General features: G+C 38.4%; 1 protein-coding gene, 2 long non-coding RNA genes and 1 pseudogene across 3 annotated transcripts; 1 reads left to right on the forward strand and 3 right to left on the reverse strand.

Annotated features, from left to right (window-relative positions):
- Window positions 1-3415: 3415 nt before the first annotated feature.
- LOC149106823 (uncharacterized) lies at window positions 3416-15471 on the reverse strand. The gene is made up of 3 exons (XM_089298188.1): window positions 15285-15471; window positions 4837-5042; window positions 3416-4438 (listed from the first exon to the last, which is right to left on the reverse strand). The coding sequence occupies exons 1-3, from the start codon at window positions 15299-15301 to the stop codon at window positions 4311-4313; spliced, it is 351 nt and encodes a 116-aa protein (XP_089154314.1). The 5' UTR covers window positions 15302-15471; the 3' UTR covers window positions 3416-4310.
- On the reverse strand, window positions 12972-14006 carry LOC149106824 (uncharacterized; annotated as a pseudogene).
- Window positions 15472-17251: 1780 nt separating the features above from the next.
- LOC149106825 (uncharacterized) lies at window positions 17252-18037 on the reverse strand. The gene is made up of 2 exons (XR_016209872.1): window positions 17892-18037; window positions 17252-17467 (listed from the first exon to the last, which is right to left on the reverse strand). It is a non-coding gene; the product is annotated as an uncharacterized LOC149106825 (long non-coding RNA).
- A 193-nt stretch (window positions 18038-18230) lies between these two features.
- LOC149106826 (uncharacterized) lies at window positions 18231-20859 on the forward strand. Its single transcript, XR_016209873.1, has 2 exons — window positions 18231-18369; window positions 18767-20859. It is a non-coding gene; the product is annotated as an uncharacterized LOC149106826 (long non-coding RNA).
- The last annotated feature ends 2273 nt before the right edge of the window (window positions 20860-23132 follow it).

A 23132-nucleotide genomic window follows, 5' to 3' on the forward strand; every position in this document is an offset into this window, starting at 1 on the left:
TAACTTTGCCTACTGACCAAGTGGCTTGATATGGTACTGAAAGATGTTCCATACATTTGGACGAATTAATAACTGAGCCTCGCTGTTCACACTCAAAGATGGCAAATGTAACTGAGTTGAAATGCAATCTGCATCAATTGGTTGATCGTCATCTGATGACATATTTGAATTCTCACATTTAGCATTTAAGAAATTGTTTAATTTATCCAGCATTATCGCCTCATAGTCGTCTTGTCCAACAGTGCTACCAGTGTCTCCCTTTTTGTCATCATTTAACGAGCCAGGAGTAGCTTGAAACTGAAGTGAGATTTACAAGCAAAGATGGCTTCCGCCGGCATGGTAAACATCACGAAAATTCACTTCTCGATAGCGCTGTTACCAGTTTTTTTTTTTTTTTTTTTTTTTAATTTTTGCTAACACCGAGGATGAGCCAAAGTTTCGCCCTTCCTGTCACAATTCAATAAGCACTTTCAGGGACCTTAATATGGGCACAGACAGAGACCGACGTGAACTGGAAGTAGAATTGTCTTGTCGTTGGCGTGTCATGTATCGACTTTTCGTTGAAATCGTCAAATTGAAAATTGTGAAATGACAGTTTCACAACTCAGTGGTGGGGGAAGAAAACTTCCCAAAGGCAAGAACATAAAATTCCGGTCTACGTCGCGGCTCACAAGCTTTGTAAACAATGCCAGGGTAATTGTGATCGAATCTGAAAGATGAATTTAAAAGAAATCAATAAACCAGAAATTTCGCCACAGAGCAAAAATTGGCGAGTTTGTTCGCTTCTTTTCTTATATATCGAACAAATACGATTCCCACAATTCCCACGGCGCAAGAAAGCAAGGAAAATATATAGAGAAGAGTCACCCTTTTTTCTGACGATTTTGCAGTTGCACAGGAGATGTTGTACTCTTTGTATGACGTCATGCCGTAATATTTTCGGTTCCAAGATATTGAGAAGGAACGCTTTGGAAAGGCTTCCTATGCTTGACTGACACAACCACGCTGCGATTTGCTTGTGCCGTCGAACGGGGTAACTTACCGTATCAGATCCTATTTGCAATATGTAGATTGTAATCTTGTTTTACCGTATTCAATGCACATCATAGATCAAAGTCAAACTGTAAGCAAACGATGTTGGTGAAATGAACTAATGCCGGATTTAAACGTTTGGCTATCGTCGCGTTGAACATTTAAAAAATAGAGAACATGTCCCGTGTTTCTATGGAGTTTTAGAGATACGAGTGGAAGTTTGGGAGAACAAGAAATGCTGTGGGAACACGAGCCGCAGGCGAGTGTTTCCACAGCTTTTCCGAGTTCTCCCAAACTTTCACGAGTGTTTCTATAACTCCATAGAATCAAGAAGAACATGTTTTCTATTTCTTTTAGAAAACACCGTGACGAAAAACAGAAAAACAGCTTGTTTACTTTGATCATCAAAATGTAAAATTCTCTTTGCTCGTGCCATCATTACGTCAACAGATCATGCTAGTTCTTTGTTTCTGTCGAGTAACAGAAACACGATTTTTAACCAGTCAACGCGCGTATTTTCTTAGGACTGATCTCTAAAATTATTCATATTAAAGGGTGGTCCATCAAATCACTGATGAGAAGTTTCCTGAATTTTAGCTACTCAATATTTGCCTTTCTAGCCTGAGTAGCTGGCGGGATTTCGCGAGTTCTTTTGCAGATTTCAGAGAGGCAAAATAAGGAACGGTCAAAATAAATGGTAAAAGCCATTGCAGAACGTTTGAATGAACCTTATTTCACAAAAGTAGCAGCCGAGGAACCAAAATTTTGTTACTGTGCCATAAATTTCGAGTGGACGTTGCGTCACAGTTACTGAATATGGTCAGTATCATATTCAGCGGGCCACACAACCCCACCCAATTATTCTGGGAGTACCTCTTCCCGCGCCATTGAGGCTCATTGAGACCCTTTGTGAAGGTTTAAGCAATGAAACAAGAATACAAGTTCTGTTAACACAAAAGCTAATGATGAATCGCCGCATTTCTGTAACAACACTTTGTCGGCAAACTTAAATGAACGTGGAAAAAAAAATCAAAAAATCCTTTTTAACAGAGTCCGTTAAATAGATGTTTTTAGCAGTTTTTTTGAAAGTCAAGGTTAAGGTGTTCGTTGTCCCCGTTGTCTTTGTCCCCGGTCATTTATATATGTCACAGAAATGCAGCGATTTATATTTTGTTTTTACAGAACTTGTTTTTATACATAGTAAATGTCAGGAACAAATGGGACTTGTGCAGCTGTCCCCTTAATTGAGGGTGTCCGCATAATATGGGGACCTTTACCGAGATAATTATTTGCTCTGTTCATGAACACGACTTTGAATCACCTTCACTTTGGGATGCTAACTGTGGGAACAGAATATTTCATTGGCCGTTTTTGATTACATTTGTTGATTAGTTCCAATTGCGACAAATAGTTAAGTCTTTACCCAGCCAAGGTCGAATATCGTATGGAATCGATGGAAAAAGTTCTCTGAAGCCAAGATCTGCAAGAGTAAACCTGAACCAAGATACGGCAATATAAATGCTGTCTATTTTTATTTATCAGCGGAAAAATTCGAATCGGTCGCACAGAGTTTGTTTACGATAAACGAGCACGCAATTGGAAATATTGGCTAATATTCGTACTGAAAAAAAAAGCAACACTTTTACAAATTAGCTTTTAAAAAATAGCCTTAATATTGCTCGTAAATGTGAAAATGTTAAGCATGAAGTTTGATGTCAAATATACTTATTTTAATTATATTTTAAAACTTGCGAGTCCACGAAAACTGGCGCTAGCTGTCATATACTATATTAACAAATCGTATTTTATAGAGGAGCTCTCTACTTACAATACATACATTGCACAGGAAAACACTGGACTTTCATTACGTTATATCTGTCCGTACATTTTCAGTTGTTGACATAAAAATGTGCTTTTTTTCAAGAAACAGGAGTTGAAAGTCGGCTAATGAGATTATTCAAGTTATATGTATTAAAGAAAAAGCGTCGAGGGCACTCTCCTAGAAAGAAAACTAGAATAGCACAAAATAGCAAGGTAACTCTGGAGCTGCATTCAGCAAATCTCTCACGGTGACCATGGGGTACGTGCAGTACTATGTTATAATTAGCACACTGTTAGAATTAGCCAAATGTTGTAATTAGTACAATTTTATAATTGACAGAATGTTAAAATTAGCACAACTTACTAAAGAATACAAAATCCGCTTGTCTCTCAGGTTTCATAAATATAACAGCTGAAATAACACTGTTATATAAAGGTTACAGTTTACACCAGCACAGTAGTTTAAATAATTAAACTCTCCGCATTCAATGCGCACTGACATAAACGTAACGAACACACCCTTAATTTATGCAAAGACTACGCCGGAGGGATTTGAAAACGCTTCTTTTTTTTGCTAAGGTTAGGCCTACTGTCCACATTCATCCGTCACAAAAACGGAGCTTCTCGAAAACGCTCTACAAACCAAGGAAATTTGAAAACACCAGCTTTTCGGTTTTGATTGGACGGAAAACATTTTGAAAATGGAGCTTTTCCAAAACGATAGCGTCACGATAATGGCGTGATTTCTCTGACCGAGTTTTCCACAAACACAAATTCAAAATTACCGGTGATTGCTGCTTGTGTAGTGTGGACGTATTGAAATTTTTCCGGCGAAGTGTGGACATGACCCAAGAAAAGGGCTACAAGCACTGCTTGAAGTAAAACGTTTTAAGTGACGAAAAGTGAAGCTTTTGAGCGAGCACTCTAAGTAGAGAGGTAAACGTTTCAGATAACTCGCTTTCAAAAAGGTAGGACACCTGTCTTCTTAAACATTGTGCAGGGGTAAAAAGACGATATGTCCTCATAGGCATCCCTGGATACGGTCAATCAAACCGTTGCTAAGAACGATGTCACTGCTATATATTGCACAATGTTTTTTTTTTTTTTTTAAATTGTCCTGTCTTTAGCACGAAAAATGGAAAGCAGCATAAAAATTCTAGAGAAAGATGAATATTGTTCTCTACAAAACCTTTGATTGTTTTTTAGCCAAAACACGAAAATAACAGCGAAAAATTAAATCCTCACCATGCATACTATACTTTCGCAGTTAATTAACAATGAACCTATTTTAGGTGCAACTTTTAGCTAGCCTGACAATAAAACAGAGCAACAAAACAAAACAAACGCCTGCATTTCAATTTTATGAAGAATTACATCAAATAGCCATCACTGGCAAGTCTTCTACACATACACTGCAACTCTAGTACTCAAAGCAGAGTTCCTTGTCTGTTGGTTTCTTAAATAAGCTGGTAACTGTTTCTTCTGTGACGGCCTTCAAGACATCTGCGACAGATTAGGTGGAAAAATCGCACTGGATAGGAAGATAGTGCTCTCCAGTTTTCTCTCAGATAAAGCAATCCCTTTGCTGATGAGACAAAAAAATGAGACGAGATAAATGAGTGTCGTGTTTTCAATGAAGAGGGTCGATTAGCATGAAAGTTAAATAAATGTAGGCCTTATATGCGTGGGTACGACGCATGGTGAAAGTTCATCTAATCCAAGTATGATGGTTCACATGATTTTTTTCGAAGTTCCGACTCCTTCATGCTTATTTTACCGAGTTATGCTTTTTATCTTTGCGGCTTAAAGAGTTTGTCTCAGAAACGTTTTCATGCTTGTTCTCTCAAACTGGTGCTTGGGGGTGAAATGAGATAGTATGACGTCATCATGCATAAGGCATTTGTCATACTAAAATTTTATGTTTTTGACGCCATTTTCAGGCATAGAATGTAATTAATATATCAGAAAACTCTTCACAGTTACCTGCGGGACATTTCAAACAAGAAGAAAAACGGTTGCTATAGGTACCAGGCATGCGAAATCTACAGACGTTGCAGCTGTAGTGAGGTTTGGGTATGGACGTTCCGCATTTAGAACATATGAAGCCTGAATTAATAAGATGATTAGCCAGGAAACGAAATTCTTCATCGTACAGGGTTATATGGAAAGACGCCGACGGAGCACATTCCCTGAGGAAAAGAAATTAAACATTTCAAGATGTTTAAAACACTTCAAGAAACTCTGAAAAGAAAAACATACAGATGGAAGAAAGTTTTAGTGTACCGTGATTCATAGACTACAACAACAGCAGTATTGTTCTCAAAGAAAATGACAGAATTATCAGAGACCAGAATGAAGTGGCTGAAACGCTTAATGATTTCTTTAGCCATGTTAATGGCCACTGTGAAAAAAATACATATTAGAACAAAGCTGAATGATTTATCCTCAAGAAAATGGTCCTTTATTTTTTAGTCCGATCCATTTCATTCTTGTATCAGAATGCTGCGTTGGCGCGATTTCGTCGTCCGTGTTCGAAGACCATGTGCTCTAACTCGGGTGGTCTAATTGTATGGTTTTTACGGTAGAGCGACCTTCGTTGCAAGTGAACCCAGGATGATACCTCGTGAGTTGTAAACATGTTGCTGATATGGACGACGCGAAGGAAAAGCTGTGTTTCTAGATCTCTGTGTAGTGAAAGTCCTGTCCCCTAGACAATCTTGAAAATAACAACGAATAAAGCCGTGGACCACGATCGTATGCCTGCTAGTTTCTAGTTTGATTTTAATTAAGAACAAAGCTATTTAGCAACGCTTGTTACGCCACAAAATTGCACAAAAATGCTTAGAAATTTAATTTTGGTTGTACTTTTGCATCAGACGAAATAAAGGAAGAGAGCAACAATTTTTTAGAGCAACTTTTGAGCAACTTTCGTTACATAAAGCAACTTTTGACTTTTAATGAGCAACGTTTTGAGAAATTGCAGGCAACTTTTTGGAAAATCCCGAGCAACTTGTGGAAAGCCCTAGTCGTCGCTGTCGTGGGCGCACGCCCACGAGCAATACCGCTAGCCATGATAACCATGAGAAGTAGAAATCAAAGCTGTTTAAATGAAAAGGAGAAACCAAATATCACTCAATTAAATTGCCGGTTTAAACTAAAGTTCAAAGGAGAGATCAGGGAGTTATAATGACTGGAGTATTTTGTGCCACTTTTGTTGGAATGCGTTTTGTGTTCCCGTAATAATTAAAGCGTGTTTTCTATCTTTAAATTGCATCTAACCTGATTAAGGTATCCTATTGAGGATGGTCGAACATTTTGCACTTACAAGAGTAATCGTACAATCTTCCAAGTAGTAAGCAATGATTGAATAGTTTTGTATTTGTTTCAGCGGTCCCAAAAGGTTTCCGCTGTGAGCTTTTCGTCTTCATCATGACTTGTTGTAAGTTGTTTTGCAAATGCTGTTTATATTTATTTGAGCGGTTCCAAAAGGTTTCAGCTCTGGTCATGAGTCTAATCGACATCTTCGTTTTCCTCATGACTTATTGTTGTTTTGCATATGACTGTTTTTCAAGGGTGTAATTTTTGCTGCCCTTGATTCATTTTTATGTTTTATTATTTTGATTTTTGTTGTTTCTTTGCGGCCTCACGAGTTGAATTTCCATCATGTGTTTCCATTCAATTTACAAAGCAGCGCCACCCGTCGTTTTATTTACGTATGTGTTTGCCTAGGCGCTTTTCTCTCAATCGCTATGGGTCTCCGTTCTCTCCGCCTCGCTCTTTCCTACCATTTCCTTCCCGCTCTGGGTTAGCAATTTTATTCCTTCTCGGATTACTGCGGCATAAAACTGCCCTCCCTTGAGGCGCTCTTACTTCCGTTCACGGTTTTCTGTCTCCCTTTTGCAGCCTGTTCCCCCTCATGCGTGTTAGCTTTTTGTTCCACCAACTCTCAATACTCAGTGAGTGTGTGTAGGGGATGGCGAGAGGAGGAAGGGGGGGGGGGGCACGCATACCAAGCCACAAAGTCTTACCCCATGGGCTAATTATCTGGGTACTCCTCTATGGGCGGCTTAAGGCGCCTGATAATACTCACATTTCCGGCGACTTCCTGCGTTCAGTCTTATGGTTTTGCTTTAGCAAACGTTTTACTCGCTGGCCTTTTTCAGACCTGGAGTGTTCTGCGGCAGATTATCTCCCCACCTCTCCGCATGGTAGTGGGTTGGATTTTCTCAAACAAGCAAATATCGACGAGGGATAAACGTTAGACAGTTTTAGAACTAATTGGGCGTTGACCCTCGCCTTTGTCAGGCTCTTTTCTTGCGGATAGCATGTCCCTCGTTTGATGGAGACTCTGCATCAGTATCCTATTATATGAGGCTGGCTGATGTCTTGAGGGCGAGAGCCCCGGCTGACACTCTTGCAACGGTTGCTCTGTCAGTGTCAAATCTTCGAAGGTATATCAGCGATTTTAATCGCTTAAGGATTTCGCTCTGGCTTTCCCTCTGCCATTCCACTCTTTAAACGCCCGGCTGCTTCGATTTCGTAATAAAACTTCAAAGTATATTTTGTTTCTTCTTCTAGTGTGGGACTTGGACTTTAGTTTCGGGTTTTCTTCTTCTTAGGATTTCTTTATCTCTGAGTTTTGGGTGTGCCTACTTTCCTTTCCTTTGTGCATTTTGCTCGGTTTAATTATCGGCGTTCGATTGCCCCTAAGTCAATATGCGCAGAGATAAGACTGGTGAGAATAAATTTAGTTTTTCATTGCCCCGTATTTTTCGTTCATATTTACTTTCGTCAGTTGTTAGAACAGTGTATTAGTAGCAGTACTAGTATTGCATCTGTTAGTTGTATTATTTTTTTCTCCCTATTAGTAATATCGTTGTTATTTAGAATTAACTCCTGTTAAAAATGTTGTTGTATTGTGTACAATTTTACAAAGTTAAAGTTACTTACGTCACTATCACTACCAACAAATTGCAATACCAATCAACATTGCTAATAACACTACATAAAGTGTAGTATTGCAATAAAAATAAAGTTAAAATAATAATAATAATAATAATAATAATAATAATAATAATAAAGAAACAAGTACAAAACAGCATATCCAAAGTAGCGAAAGGTCATGAGGAAAACGGAAATGCCAATTAGACACATGACCACAACGTAAATCGCTCAAACAAATACAAAACAGCATATGCAAACAACCAAAAGCCATATAGAATCCTAACTTGTCGCATGACCAAGCCGGAAAACCATGTGGACCCGCCAAAACAAAATACAAACAGCACAAGGGAACGAAAGGCTTGAGCGGAAATAGCTTTCGAGCTAATGAAAACGAAATGTACAACGACAGGGCAAACAGAGGGCAACATAAAACTAGCAAAACAACAACACAGAACGACAATAGCTAGGCCAACAGCTAGGGAGCCGTGACACGCCTGCTGCTATAGAAAACAGGGAGAAACAAAATTAAAAATAATACCTCCTGGTTTTCTGCGCTAGACGGGATTAAGGAGCAGCGACACGAGGAGCCGCAACAGGAGCAACAGGAGGAGCAACAGGAGCCATGGCAAGAAGAGCAGCAGGAGCTGCCACAGGCGCTGCAAGAGGAGCAGCAGTAGGAGCAGAACAGCATATAAATGTAATAATGACGTTGGCGATTGGGTTGACCGACGCTTGAGAAACTTGTTCTAAATACATGTCAACGGAAATAGCCCCAAAGAGATGGAGAGAGAGATATCTAGGTGTGTATCTTTTACAATTTTAGTTCGAAGTGGTGAAATGCTAATTTGGTAACTCCTATATAGGCTGAGCTAAGACCGCTGAGAATAGAAACGGTATCCAACATGTAAGATATCCGTTTTATTCGTATGTGTGTGATATCATTTTTGAAATCGTTTTTGTTCCTTTAGTTGGAGCCGCGGTGGCCTTATGTCTAGTGCGCTCGTCCCCGGATCGAGCGGTCCGGGTTCGAGCTATTGCTGGCGACATTGTGTTGTGCTCTTGGGCAAGACAATTTACTCTCACAGAGCATTTCTCCAACCAGGTGTATAAATGGGTACCGGCAAACGTAGTGGGTAGCGATGAACTAGCATCCCATCCAGGGGAGAGAAGAAATACTCTTACTCGCTTCATGCAACAGATACCGGGATAAACTCCAGCCTGATGGGCCACTTGGCTTGTCCCTTTAACTGCACTTAAACTTGTTAGTGTATGATCGAAGCATCTTGGAATTTTCTTTGGAAGTTTTTGGCAATCTTCGGTTACCTCCGGACACTTTCGGAAAATTTGGGAATCTTCGGAAATTCTCGTAAAATGTTCGAAAGCTGTCGTCTAGCCTTGGGACAACTTTTAGAGAATCTTTGGAAATCGCAAGTCTTTACACAAAGATTTTAGCGTGAATAGAGTCACTTTGAGTATTGAGCTTCAGACTTTTCTTCCTGATCATGAGCATTTCAAAAATCAAGCATTCAAGCTTGCTCCGGCATTTCTTAAGAATTCATTCTGCATTCTAAGTTTACTATTATTCTGCTTTCTAAGTTTATTTCGGTGTAAGGATCCCATGTTATTGCTGGATAAATTAAAAAATAAATAAATAATTAAATCACTTCTAAAAAAGGTCGAATTAAGCCAAAATAAGTCAATGTTTTGATCTTAGGAGAGTTCATATGTAGATTTCCTTTGAGGAAAGCAAGTACTATTAGCTTGGCAGGTAATGTTATCAATATGACTGTTCCAACTGTTCACGAAATAGTAACGCTCACAATCAGCGACATAATTGGTTGCCACATTGTCTTTCAACAGTACACCAAATAACACCACTCTTTTTACCGCGCAATAAACTGTCAAAAAGACCCCGCTCCTCCAATCAATGTTGCTTGTTTGTACCTCAAGGTCACAGCAATAGCCCTTTTCACGGTTGACTTTGCTCATTTGCATTACAATAAAATCTAGCATGTATGTTAGGCAATTTCGGGCTATTTCGTAGTTTTAGCCCGAAATTGCATTGCAATTGCAATTGTAATGCAAATGAGAAAAATTAACCTTGAAAAGGGCTATTTTGACATAAAACATTGTTTGGGGGGGGGGGAGGGGAGCTGAAAGGACAAGCTAAGGGGGCAAAAAGGGATCACAGTGACGAAATAGGGGGTACCTTGGAAGTGTCAACTAATTGGAGGGTTTGGTCATTGGGAGGATATGGTCGTGCCCATTTATCCGGGTGGAAATCCATTCGCGTCGGGAAGCAAACTTATGGGTTCATTTTAAGAAGAGGTGTTGTGATGCTTCTTTCCAGAAAGAGTAAACAATTATTTTGAGATTCCGAAAATTGATGTTTTGAAATAAATCAATGTCTTAAAGATTTTGCTTATTGGGTTTCTTTGTTAAATTCGAAGCAAGGCCATGGTTTCTTGCCTTGAAATTATTTCAAGACCCATTTTGAGTTTTGTTTAGTCTCGTTCGACTGAGACTGCTTGAGTATTCTGTCTGAGTCTTTTTGTTTAAAGAAACGAGCTCTTCTTTCTTATACCTGCTTCTCATACCTTTTACAGTCTCGAAAACACTTCTTTCTGCATTTTCCTTCGCCCAGTCACGTAAAATATTACCTAAATTCCCAAAATTTTCCGCCATTTTAAATGTTTGTAGTATCGACTCATCTGTGCCTCTGTCCTCTAACAGATGCTAGGTGAGAACCAATCAGAATGCGGGAATAATTTGACTTATTATATAAAGTACGATACAATACTTAAGAAATAAAAAACATGTCCCGTGTCTCTCTCGAGTTACAGAAATACAAGTGGAAGTTTGGGAGAACGAGAAATGCTGTGGGACTGCACGAGCCGACAAGCGAATGCTTTCACACCTTTTTCGCGTTCTCCCAAAATTCCACGAAAGTTTCTATGACCAGGTAGAAACAGAGAGAACACGTTTACTATTTCTTTTAAAAAATTCCGTGACGAAAGCAAGAAAACAGCTTGTTTACTTTGGTCATCCGAAAATGTACGTTTTCTTTGCTCTCGCGATCATTACGTCAACAGCTTGTGCTACAATCTGCGACAAAATTGTCGACACATTGACCTTCTTAACGCCGTATTTCATCACTGCGATCCCTTTTTACCCTCCTAGCTTGTCCTTTCAGCCCCCCTCCCCCCAAACAATGTTTTGCGGCAATTGCTGTGATCTGAGAGACAAAAAAGCAACATTGAATGGGGGAGCGGGATCTTTTTCACAGTTTATTGCACGATAATTATAAATTATGCCGCTGATTGTGAGTGTTACTATTTCGTGAACAGTTGGAACAGTCATATTGATAACATTACCTGCCAAGCTAATAGTACTTGCTTCCCTAAAAGGAAATCTACAAATGAACGCTCTTAAGATCAAGACATTAGCTTATTTTGGCTAAATTCGACCCCTATTAGAAGTGATTTTTTTTATTTATGCAGCAACAACAAATAAACTTCGGGAAAATAGAAACTGAACAACGACGAACTGCACGCTTTGTATTTAAGAAGTACAATCTTACCGCTAGTGTAAGAGAAATACTTGATCAGCTGGAATGGAAATCTCTTCAAAGCAGGAGGAAAGTAATTAGACTATGCATGTTGTATAAGCTACACTATGGTCTAGTGGCTGCAGATGGAATGCCAGAGCTATCTTCCATGCGTAGGGCTGGCAGGCACTTAAATTCATACGGATATAAAGTTTCACATTCAAGAACCAATTACCACGAGTACTCTTTTTTCTTCACGCACAATAAGCAAATGGAATTCGTTGCCTAAGGAAATTGTTGCCCTGTCGAGCTTGGACTCGTTTAGAAATTCACTACTTGCATTTACGATTTGATTTGATTTATTTATTTTCCTGTTTATTTATTTCTTAATTTGCACATTTGCCAGATGATTTATTTATTTTCTTTTAACGAACTTCCAGAAGAATCTTCAGCGATGAAAGAGGTGGGGTAACTTGGCAGAGGAACAATAAGAAGAAGAAGAAGAAGAAGAAGACAAAGAAGTGGCCATCATTTTGTCCACAACCGCTCGCTGCAACGCTACTCACTAGCTACAACAGAATAGGTAGCGAGTAGCGTGGCCAGTTAGAGAACGGCATTCGTGATAGAAAGCTACTAGGTTTATATTAAAATTTGATAGAAACACAAAACTAGCACAAGCTGTTGACGTAATAATGGTGCAAACTAAGATAATTTATATTTTGATGATCAAATTAACAAGTTGTTTTCTTTCTGTCGTCGCGGAATTTTCTAAACGAATATGAAAACCTGTTCTCCGTGTTTCCTTGGAAGTTCGGGAGAACTCGAAAAAACTGTGGAAAAACTCCCCTTTAGGCTCGTATTTCCATAATATTTCTCGTTCTCCCAAACTTCCATTTGTGTTGCTATATCTCGATAGGAACACGGTACATAATTTCTGTTTCTTACATACACTAGGAACGCTATGATTAGTCACTATATAATACGTCGAATAATTCTTGCGTTTTGGTTGGTTCTTACTTATCATCTATTGAAGGACAGACGCTTAGATTTCTTATCACATACACTGTGCGGGGCAAAATTACTGAGTCCTGATTGGCTGAGACAAAGGGCATTTTTTCTTAATTACGAGGGCACTTTTGGTAATCAAGAGGACATGATTAGCACGCCTGTTATTAAGTTGGTCTCCTGATTCAAAAAGCTTTAAACGGATTTTGAAAAGGAATTTCTGAAACACATCGCTTCTGAGTTTGTTCTAAATGCAATTATTTCATTTTAACGTGAAAGAAAGTCGACATGCAGCATAGCGCAGTCTTTTGGTGAAAAAGCAAAAGGATTCGGGCAATTCTGTGAAAACTTTAAAAGCACGCGTGAAATTAATCCTTAATTGCCCTCGGGCCCATGCGATTACCTATACTAATTCTTGGGTTTCACCCGCGTGACCAATAGCTTAGCAACGGTTACTATCCGCCATCTTGGTGTCCCTCAAGCGTAAACAAACCGTATCCAAAGAAGGGATGGTTTTATGCGTTGTTGTGGGCTGTTCGAGCAAAAGTAGAAATCATAAAGGGTTAGGGTTTTTTCGTATACCTAAGATTATTACAAATCAAGGGGAAGAATACGAGGAACTCACTACTAGGAGGAGAAACGAGTGGATTTCTGTGGTGAATCGCGGCGACGCTACAAACAAGAGAGTGCTAGAGAGTGAACGAGTTTGTAGCAAACACTTCGCTCTGAAACTACCGGAACAGAGCGGCGTTGGTCGATAAATTGGTCAGCAAAAGGATCAATTAAACTTAAAGCTATTGCTTTAATTTTGCACTGGTTGAGTTTGGCATAAAGCTGAGCATTTCCCCTTTGGAAGGCGTTGATGCGCGCTGCATGCGCTGTGGTGCCGGCTGTAGCAGTCCCAGAACTAGAAGCTGCTGCATGGTTCGAGGCTTGCCGCTGTTGAAGATCCTCAATTTTCTGGTCGAGCTTTTCTTTGAGCTTGTTAGCCGATGAAAAATCGATGTCCTTAGCCCTCGCATCCGGCAATTAACTGACATATATTTGCAAAATTCATGAGCATTTTACCTGTGTGCAAGCGAACTTCCAAAGAATTCGTGTAGCTGCCTCTAAATAAAATAAAACACTCACGATATGTGAGCACGACTCAGCCAGCGCAGCTTTGCATCCCAAGCAATGGACTGACAAAATAGTCCCATCGTTTTCGGAAATGACCCAAATGTGAATGCCGAACACTTGCTCCCACGACATACTTCCCGGCGATTACTTTGCCTACAACTGAAGTTACAAATCCCGACAGCATTTGATTAAACGCCTCAAGACTCTTGAACGCCTTGAACTGCTTGTTGGTGTAGAAGCTAGTCTCAAGAAGGAGGTAACTCAGCAAGTCCGAGACATCCACAGGAAGCAAGCATTCTGGACTGAACTGCTTGGCTATTATGCTTGCAGGGTCAACCCCGATGACCGAGACCTTTTGCGAATATCTTTCCTTAACTCGCCTCTCTAAGCTTTTGGCATACTCAGAGAGCACTGGGATACCTTCAGGTGAATGTCCGGTACTTTCATCGTTTTTTTCTTTCTGGATATAAACGTAGTTGGCGAAATAATGGAGCGATAATAGAGAAGCTTCACCGTAGAAATTGACTATTATTAGCATAAATTTGACACCCGAGGGACACCAACATGGCGGACACTGATTTGAGCAAAGCTCGTGACCTCACATGAAACCCAAGAATAGTCTTATTTCAAGAGGTATTGAAGTACTATCTAGAATTATTATCACTTTGTCGGGCATTGTGGCGCATTTTGTGGGCTAAAATGGAGAATTTGGGGGGGCTAACTTGAAAATGTACTTTAGCCCGCTGAAATAAACCAATGAAAAGTGAAAAGAAATCAAAAAATCCTACGATGTAAGGAGGCAATCAAAATCGAGAAGCTTTTACAACTTTTGGAAACTCAAATGGCAAGATTTTGCAATTTCTAGGCAGCTTCGCTCAGTACGCAATCACTATGATAATAGACACGCAGGCAGGATTCCGGATGACCTTCGCAATTGTTTTAGCGTGTTGAAAAAATGCCACAACAAGTTTGATTGTCTCATTAATGAGATGTTACTCATTAAACAGTTACGACCGTGTTTAAATGTACAATCAGACTCAGTTCGCGCTAAAGTCTTTGTCTAACTTATGCAAATTAGAAACTCTGAACTCTTAGTTACTCTTGAAATCGCATATTTAATTAGTTTCCCTTGACAATGGCGCCAAGATGTCGCCGAAACGTCGGATTTATCTATCGTTAGTTTTTGCCTGTATATGCTTCGCTTGATGTATTGTTTATTTTCATTGAGGGGCGCGTGATTGTTCAGACTGTTTCGTTGTCATTTTTTTCAGTTTTTATTTTCTCAATGTCCTCCAAAGTGATAATAATAGTAATAGAGTTCATGTTCTTGAGCATAAATATGTTTTGTGCTTATTTTAATCCTCGCCTGGCGACTCGGGCTAAAATGACTCTATGTCGCGCCCAAAACATACTTAAGCGCGTGAACGTAAACTCTATTGTCTTACTAGATATTATGTTAACAAAAATATATGCTGCAATAGCCCTCTTTAGCTTGGGCGGTTTGTTTTCCCATTGTAGACCACGTGATATTCTCCAGAGAATTTTTCTTTTATCTTTCTTAAAACTATTTATTCATGCACATGCGACTATTTAAAAATTTGAAAGCAAGAATTCTCAGGAGTATCATCACGTGGTCTACAATGGGCAAACAAACCGCCCGAGCTAAAGAGGTCTACTATATTATTCATTTATTTATCTCCTCTTGATCTATGGCTGATCAGTTTGGGGCAATACTAATAGTTCTGCCCTTAGACCTTTAATAATTTTAGTAAACACGGTCACTGTGTTCATTACCTGTAGTTTGTTTGCTACTTACATAAAAGTAGTGTACATCCCCGGAAGAAGCTTCTGGAAGTTTTTGCACGAAATAGCCCTGAAATTTAACAGGTTATGTCATTTAAGCTGTACAGCTGGCAATACCTAGCCGTCACCAAACGTCGCCCCAGGAACTCCAGAGAAGATCATCATTCCGACTTTCAACGACCGATGACCCGAGATTGAGTGTTTACTAAAAAGCATTAAAATCTTAGACCATGTACGATAGCACTGATAGCCTTATTAAATTCAATTTTTTGTGGCTTCTCCGACAGCACATTGCTTTTGAGAACTGTCTACGGAACATAATTGTGATCTAGTAGGTATGTTTAGTAACGATGGTAAAAATCAGGTAAAAAAGGCCTCACTGAAAAAATAGGCTTCTGGTCAGAAAAATGATAATTTGATTATATAATTAATTTATAATTAATTTACTTTTGTTATCTCTGTACTTACAAGGTCACATTGGATGACATTTCGTCAAATATCTTTACCGGCAGTAACTGCAGAGGATTGTCAAATAGTGTCCTGAAAACAAAACATTAAAACATTAATGTAGCTAGCGTGACAACATTACTGAATACACAACTTATATTATGGCACGACGACAATAAACACAATGGTACACTTCGATGAGCTGTCGTAAGGGCAAAGCAACAATCCTTAAAATGGTATCGGTTCCATTATGCCCGGTAATATCGATGTGTTTCTAGATTTTGCTTATTTTTATTGGTATTGTCTTTCAACTACATTTGTAGAAGGCGCAGATACTTCATAACTCTTAAGTACCCAAAATGGAACAAAATTTTAATTTGAGGCTAGAAAATATCTCGATTTACTCTAAATGTCAGTTCCGTCATACTTGAGAAATGACTCAACATTTCCAAAAAGGTTAATAATAAAATAAATTCCAGAGCAAAATTGAACTACTCTTTTTTCAGACCGAATGCGTTGTGTTTCGGATCTGGTGGAACTCCTGTCTTATATTTGGGAAGATAACTGATACCCGATTACAAAGAGAGGTCTTATTGTATTCCCAACTGAATTCCTAACAAGAAGGGCAATTGTATAGAACGCCTTCCAAACTAAAATGTGGCATTCCAATTTGGAACAATTCCGAAGGGTACTGGTATTTGATGCGGAAAAAGTTTGTGTTTCCGAAAGGTTTTGGCTTATTGGAAGGAGAAAAAGAAGTGTTCAGTTGAGTCCGCCAGGGACAATACATCCAATTTCACCAAAATGTACAATTTAATGTAAAAAAGATCGTGCACCCATCGCGCTTTCCTTTTTTGAGAGATTAAGATTTTCTGATCTCCCGGCCCACAACTTATCAGAATAAAACGGTCATCTATCTATGATTCTAAAAGGATTCAGAATTTCTGATCCCCCAAGACTTTAATAGATTCAAAAAACTGATCCCCAGTCCACAACCCGTCAGAGCAAAACAGTCATCTACTTATAATTCTAAATGCATTCAGAATTTCTGATCCCCATCACTTCACGGGACAAAAACGGCTATCTGTTCATGGTTCTAAAAGTATTGCGAATTTCTGATCCCCCTCCCCCACCAAATCTGCTGACATGATAGAAAGAGCTGTCGATTTATAATTCTACAACAATTCAGAATTTCTGATCCCACATGACTTAAAGGGATTCAAAAATTCTGATCCCCCAGTGCATAACTTATCAGAACAAAACGGTCATCTACCTATAATTCTTAAAAGGATTCAGAATTTCTGATCCCCCTTATCAGGTGACAGGACAGAAATAGCCGTCTATTTATAATTCACAAGAAATTAACTAGATGTCTGATAGCTAAAAAGTAACGATTGGATAGTAACTTTAAACACATTACAGACAAAATGGATCACAGAGCAAAGGGCATCAGAAAAGTACACAAATGAAATATTCACAGATAGGTCATTATTTATAACGATTTAAAACCACGCCAAAGGATCGAGACAAAAATTGCAGTTTCATGCCGGACAGTGAAAGGTTTTATTTTCAATTCAAAAAGATATGAATTTAGGCTCTAGAATTACAAGCTGTTATTTAAAGTTCACATCAAAGATAACAAGAATTTTAATCAGGACTCAGCTGCCGTCTGGGCCACCTCCGTTTTCTGCTTTAATGTGTTCGTTTCGGATTGACGGCCGCTATTCTTGCCTTTTTTTTCCCTCTGCTCTGCAATGAAGCAATTGAAGCTAAATATTTTTATAAATAGCGATAGAATTAACATTGTTTTTCATTAATCAATTGATCGGGAGTGTATTCTTTTGTAAAGAATAAAGAGCAGTATGTAGGCAATGCGGTAGTGAAGTGTATCGAGCGTGATCTGTAGCTTCAAATCAATTCAGTGTAAACTTTAAGTTACCTCTTCAAAAAGCACACTAACAAGCTATTATGCAAGCATTTCATACATAGGAAATGTGTGTGAATAGTTTCCTCGTTACGGGTGCTAATAAAATCAGGAGAACAAACGTTTTTCTTGTGTTTCAGTGATCGCGAAATAAATATAACAACGAAATTTCTTCAGCCACAACATTGATTTCGATTCAAAGATTGAGCAGCTAACTTTAATGTTGAGCAACAATTATGATATACTTACTTTTCTGCGACTTTCCTTTCTTTCACCGAAGCAATCAAGATACTCATTTGAACTTGGACAAATCATTCCATGTTTCTTGCTGCTATTGACAATGTTGGATTCGAAATTGCGCGCAAATAACTGACTCCTTTGGAAAGGGAATCTGCTGGTCAAAAGTATTCATTTATCAGATTCACCGAAGGATTATGGGATCGGATGGAAACAGCAAAATGGCGGGCAAAGATCGTGGTGAATGTTGTTAGGATTCGATAACAAAGCTCTCTGTTATTTTATAGCCTTGCTCTACGTTGGAAAGCAGTCACAAATTGTTTACAGATGTCCGTTGTTATTCCAGTTGAGTCAAATCCCAGTAAAGGTGGAAAAGTATGAAGTTTCGTCGGCAAAACAGTGTGGCAATCAAACTATTTGCCAGCAGCTGGCGGTTTCTCTTACACTCGTCAGGTTTACAGAAAGCTTGTGGTCCCTGCAGCTTTCCAAGGTAAACTGATTTTCTTGCATAATTTGTGAAGGTTCTTGAAATACTGGAAACGTTCTGGCCGGTTAAATTGATCGTGGAAGATTACAGAAGATGCAGATGCTTTAACACACTGTTAAGTCTTGTTGATTTCGTGAATGCAAATGTTCATTTCCTAAAGGAGTTATGAAAGCAACTGTATTCAACACAACAATATACAAACAATTTCGCGTTGGGAAAATCATTCATTGTAAAAGTACAATAAGTGCAATAAATGCGAGCTCTCTCATGTAGTTTACATATACTTCATATAGCTAGTGTATATCTTGTCTAGGATCAAGTGGGCATACATGTATTTATTATACAACAACTAAAACACAAGATATCAAAAAGCAACACCCTTCACCTTTTTGATTTTCAGGTTGATGGTGGTACTCTTGAGGTTATGTTAGATGTGCATATTACATTATCAAGACCTTTTGTTTCCCACTTATTACTTGAGTTGCAAAAGACTGATGTTATTTTCATTAGGGTGGTTGAAGTTCTCTTTAATTGGGCAGTATTTCAAAGGTTTTTTTATAATTTGGCATTTCGTTATGCAAATAGAGGTTATTTAGAACAGCAGATGTAATTCACAGCTAGGTTATGGAAGATTACTTTTAACCACTTCCAGAAATTTGTACATAAAGCTTACCATAATTTGAAAAACACATGATTCATGGATAAAATTAATTGAAAAAAATACTTTCATGAAGAAATTAATGTAATTGAAATTTGAAATTCATTTCAAGAATATTTTGTGCTTTTCCGGTCACGAAATCTGTTTACATTTCATGAAAATTTACTGAAGAATGTAAACATTTACTAGACTCCAATTTAAGTAGCTGAGAAGTGTTTCAAACAAGATTTTTGAAAGATATATGTTAAATTTAAGTAAGTTTTGTGATAAATCGCAACATAATGGAAACTCATTTCCAGCCAGATTTTGTCCTCCTTTTGCATCTGGATGTGCCTAGTTTTTGGTATTAAATTTTAATGTACAACTGTAGCAGGTTTAAATAAAACTATGAGTTATTTATACATTTTCCTATGTAAATACAGAGATTTCACTTAGGTTTAGGATTTGAAGAGCAGGTATCAAAGTTCAATATAAATGAGTAATGAAGAGTTTTCAATAGTTAGCTATATTTTCACCACCTGTGTCTAAGAAAGCTTTTGGCTAGGTTAATATTAAAGTGCTACGTGTACATGAGTGATGGATAATTTTTAGATTGGCTGCTATCTTTTTACTATCTCTGGCTTTTGGGTAGGTTATCACAGTGCGATATGAGTGATGGGTAGTTTTCAGATAGGCTATCTTTGTACTAACTACAGCAGAGGTAGGTTTCAGATAGGATAGTGTTTTATTGTTCAATATAAGGACTAGTCTTCAGATAGCCTAGTTTTTGGCTTACTACAGTAGTGGTGGCTTTTGGATAGACAAGTTAGTGGATAGCTAGGCCATCTAAGTATCTGTTGAATATCTATACAGGAAGCTAGTTTTTAGCTAGTCTATCCATTTCCTAACTATCTGATGGATAGATATTAGTTAACTTTAAGCCATGCCAAAGATAGCTATCCTCTATCTACAAAACCTCTTGGATAGAAAAAAGATAGAGATTTTCATCCGTCAACCAGGAATGAGATAGTTGCAAGTAGCATGAAGTTAGTAATAAACTAGTAATAAGATATGATCGTTTTTGGGAGGGCTTCTTTAACTGAGGACAGCAAACTATTGCCAGCTAGCAGGAAACATCTCCAAGATGAGTGTGCCAAATTAAAGAAGAAAGAATAGAATTGCTTGTAGCATTAGCTACAATACTTGCATCCATATCTGTCAGGTCTTTATAAAAACAATTTTACCCACACCCTTCTCCTTTGAGCATGGTTAAACTGGTTATGTAACTGAAGTGTGAATGAACTGGTAGCCCACTCAAAAAGTTAGATTGAAGATGTAAAAACATGTTGGGCAAAGCTAAAGTCCATGGCCGCTGCTATATGACAACAGGTTTTTGGAGGATACTGTATACATGTATGTAGAGTACATCGACCCACTTAAATGTATCAACTGCAAATTTAAATGTACATGTAAATTGCAGTCCTTAATTGTCATCCCTGTAATGTACTGTAGTGTTCCTGAATGCTCTTTTTGTTTGATAACAGTGAGGTGCCTTGTTTCCATGTTAAACAGAAATTGTTAGAAATTTTTCCTTCACACAAGGTGAGCTAACTCCGACAGAGAAAGTGGAGTCTGCATTTATGCCTACAGTTGTGCAGTTTGAGTAATCTCACTTTTTTGGTCAATTCTGAACTTTCCTATCCTCTTAGGTACTGTTTGATATTGTTTTTTTAGACTTACAGCTACTGTAATTTTGAAGTGCATAGATCATTGTAATACAATGTGTGATGTTTACAGTTACTTATATTAATAGACTGCTGTGAAGAAACTTGTTCTTCATCACTCTCTCAGTATAATCTGAGTGTATGGAATCTGTTAAGAATTATGCTATATTTGTATAAAATTTCTAATTGAATATTGTTATCAAGAAAAAATATTTTGATTAGACATTGTTCAGGCAGGCAGCGAGATCTAAACCCTGTCTTCAATGTTATGATTTAATGTGGCTACATTGGATGTAACACTGGTTTTGCAGGGGATCAGAAATTCTGAATCTTCTCCTGTGTTCTTTGGGGGATCAGAAATTCTGAACCCTTTCTAGAGTTCTTTAGGGGATCAGAAATTCTGAACTCTTTCTAGTGTTCTTCGGGGGATCAGAAATTCTGAACCCTTTCTAGTGTTCTTTGGGGGATCAGAAATTCTGAACCCTTTCTAGTGTTCTTTGGGGGATCAGAAATTCTGAACCCTTTCTAGAGTTCTTTAGGGGATCAGAAATTCTGAACCCTTTCTAGAGTTCTTTAGGGGATCAGAAATTCTGAACCCTTTCTAGTGTTCTTTGGGGATCAGAAATTCTGAACCCTTTCTAGTGTTCTTTGGGGGATCAGAAATTCTGAACCCTTTTTAGTGTTCTTCGGGGGATCAGAAATTCTGAACCTTTTCTAATGTTCTTTGGGAGATCAGAAATTCTGAACCCTTTCTAGTGTTCTTTGGGGGATTTGAAATTTTGAATCCTCTCTTGTGTTGTTTGGGGATCAGAAATTTTGAATCGTTTTCTATGGAGGTACCTCTCGAGACAAGAAATTCAAAAAAATCATTTGGTGTCTTATGCGTGACTTAAACATTCATTTCAATTCAAATAAAGAATAGGAAATTGCTTGGAAGAATTTTTTAATTCCTTGCAAACAGGGAAACTTTTCCTCTGAGTTTTAACACCAGTTTAAGATTCTTAGTATATTGCAAAAATCGTCTTTGGAATTAAATGGCAATCATAGACTTCCGTCTAAGCTCCACGTTTCACTTTAGGCCAATTTTGCACTCATTTCCAACGGAACTTCCAAGCCTGCAACGTAAAAATAACTTTTCTCCGAGACAGGTTTCTATTTTACACCGAAAAAGTAGCCATTTTTGAAGTGGTTCTTAGTATTTACTCTGAATTTTATCAAATTGGAACACCACATTTTAGTTTGGAAGGCGTTATAGTATATCGATATATCGATATATTAAGTAATTGCTCTCATGCTACCAGTTCATTAAGAAGACTTACAATGTTTCAAGTCTACTGAGGCCACGAAAGGCGTTACCATCAATACGTTTGATTCGGTTTCCATGAAGGAACCTAAAAACGAAAGAAATCAAACCAAGAAAACAGCCAGGAAAAATTGGGACATGCAGGGAGCTGGAAATGGCTTTTTTGTAACATTTCATCTATTTCTGAGACAGAGGTAACCTTTAGTGTCAAGATTATTCCCAAGATAACTCATTGTGGAAACTACAATCACCGACAGCGGTCCATTTTGGGACTATTCCAGTCCAGACGATCACGCCAGACATTTTTGGGAAATATTTTAGCTAGCTGATAGATCTATCATCTCTAAGGGTCAGTTTAGACGATATGTACAACGTGAGTGTGATAAGTGAATGAATATGGTGAATTTTAAGCTCGGTGATGAAATGTGAAAAGTGAACTGATCAACATGACACGAGTGTGGGACAAAGAAAAACTCTGAATCCTCGACAAGACTCGAACTCGTGGCCTCCCGAACACCGGGCGGGTGCTCTGTCCACTAAGCTACGAGAACGCATGGAGAGCAAGGTGATTTAACTGATTTTATACGTCACAGGCGTCTTGCATACTGCTAGGATCAGCATCTTTATTCACTTATTACACTCACGATGACTTCGACAGTACTGATCCTGGCAGTATGCACGACGTCTGTCACATGAACTCAGTTAAATGACGTTGCTCTCCATGAGGGTTCGATTCCTGTTGGGGAATCAGATTGTTTCTTTGTCCCACGCTCGTGTCATGTTGATCAGTTCATGTTTCACGGTATGTACAACGTTTTCACATTGCACAAACTTGCAAAAAATATACAGCACAAACTGTAAATCAAGCCAAGAACTTGCTGGTGCCTTTGGTATATACGTATGACACAAAAATGTCAAAACATTTTAAAACGTGTTTTAAGATCCTACGAAAATTGTAGGCACAAACATGGCCAGTGATGAAAGTTGTATGGGATTTTCGCATGACGTGTTGGGAAAAAGCAGCGCGGGCAAGGTGTATCGTCTAAATCGAGCCAAAGAAGACCAAGCAATTCTTATTGTAGACGCCTAATAATCCCAACTT

Source organism: Orbicella faveolata, unplaced genomic scaffold (assembly GCF_042242905.1).
Source record: "Orbicella faveolata isolate gen_17 unplaced genomic scaffold, um_ofav_v1 contig_3, whole genome shotgun sequence".
Classification (NCBI taxonomy): Eukaryota; Metazoa; Cnidaria; class Anthozoa; order Scleractinia; family Merulinidae; genus Orbicella; species Orbicella faveolata.

Excerpts from the sequence above, each read along its gene's own strand:
- LOC149106823 (XM_089298188.1), bottom strand. Across the intron at positions 4,439-4,836 it reads TTGTTTGAAATGTCCCGCAG|CAAAGGGATTGCTTTATCTG; the intron begins GTAACTGTGAAG and ends TTGTCTCATCAG.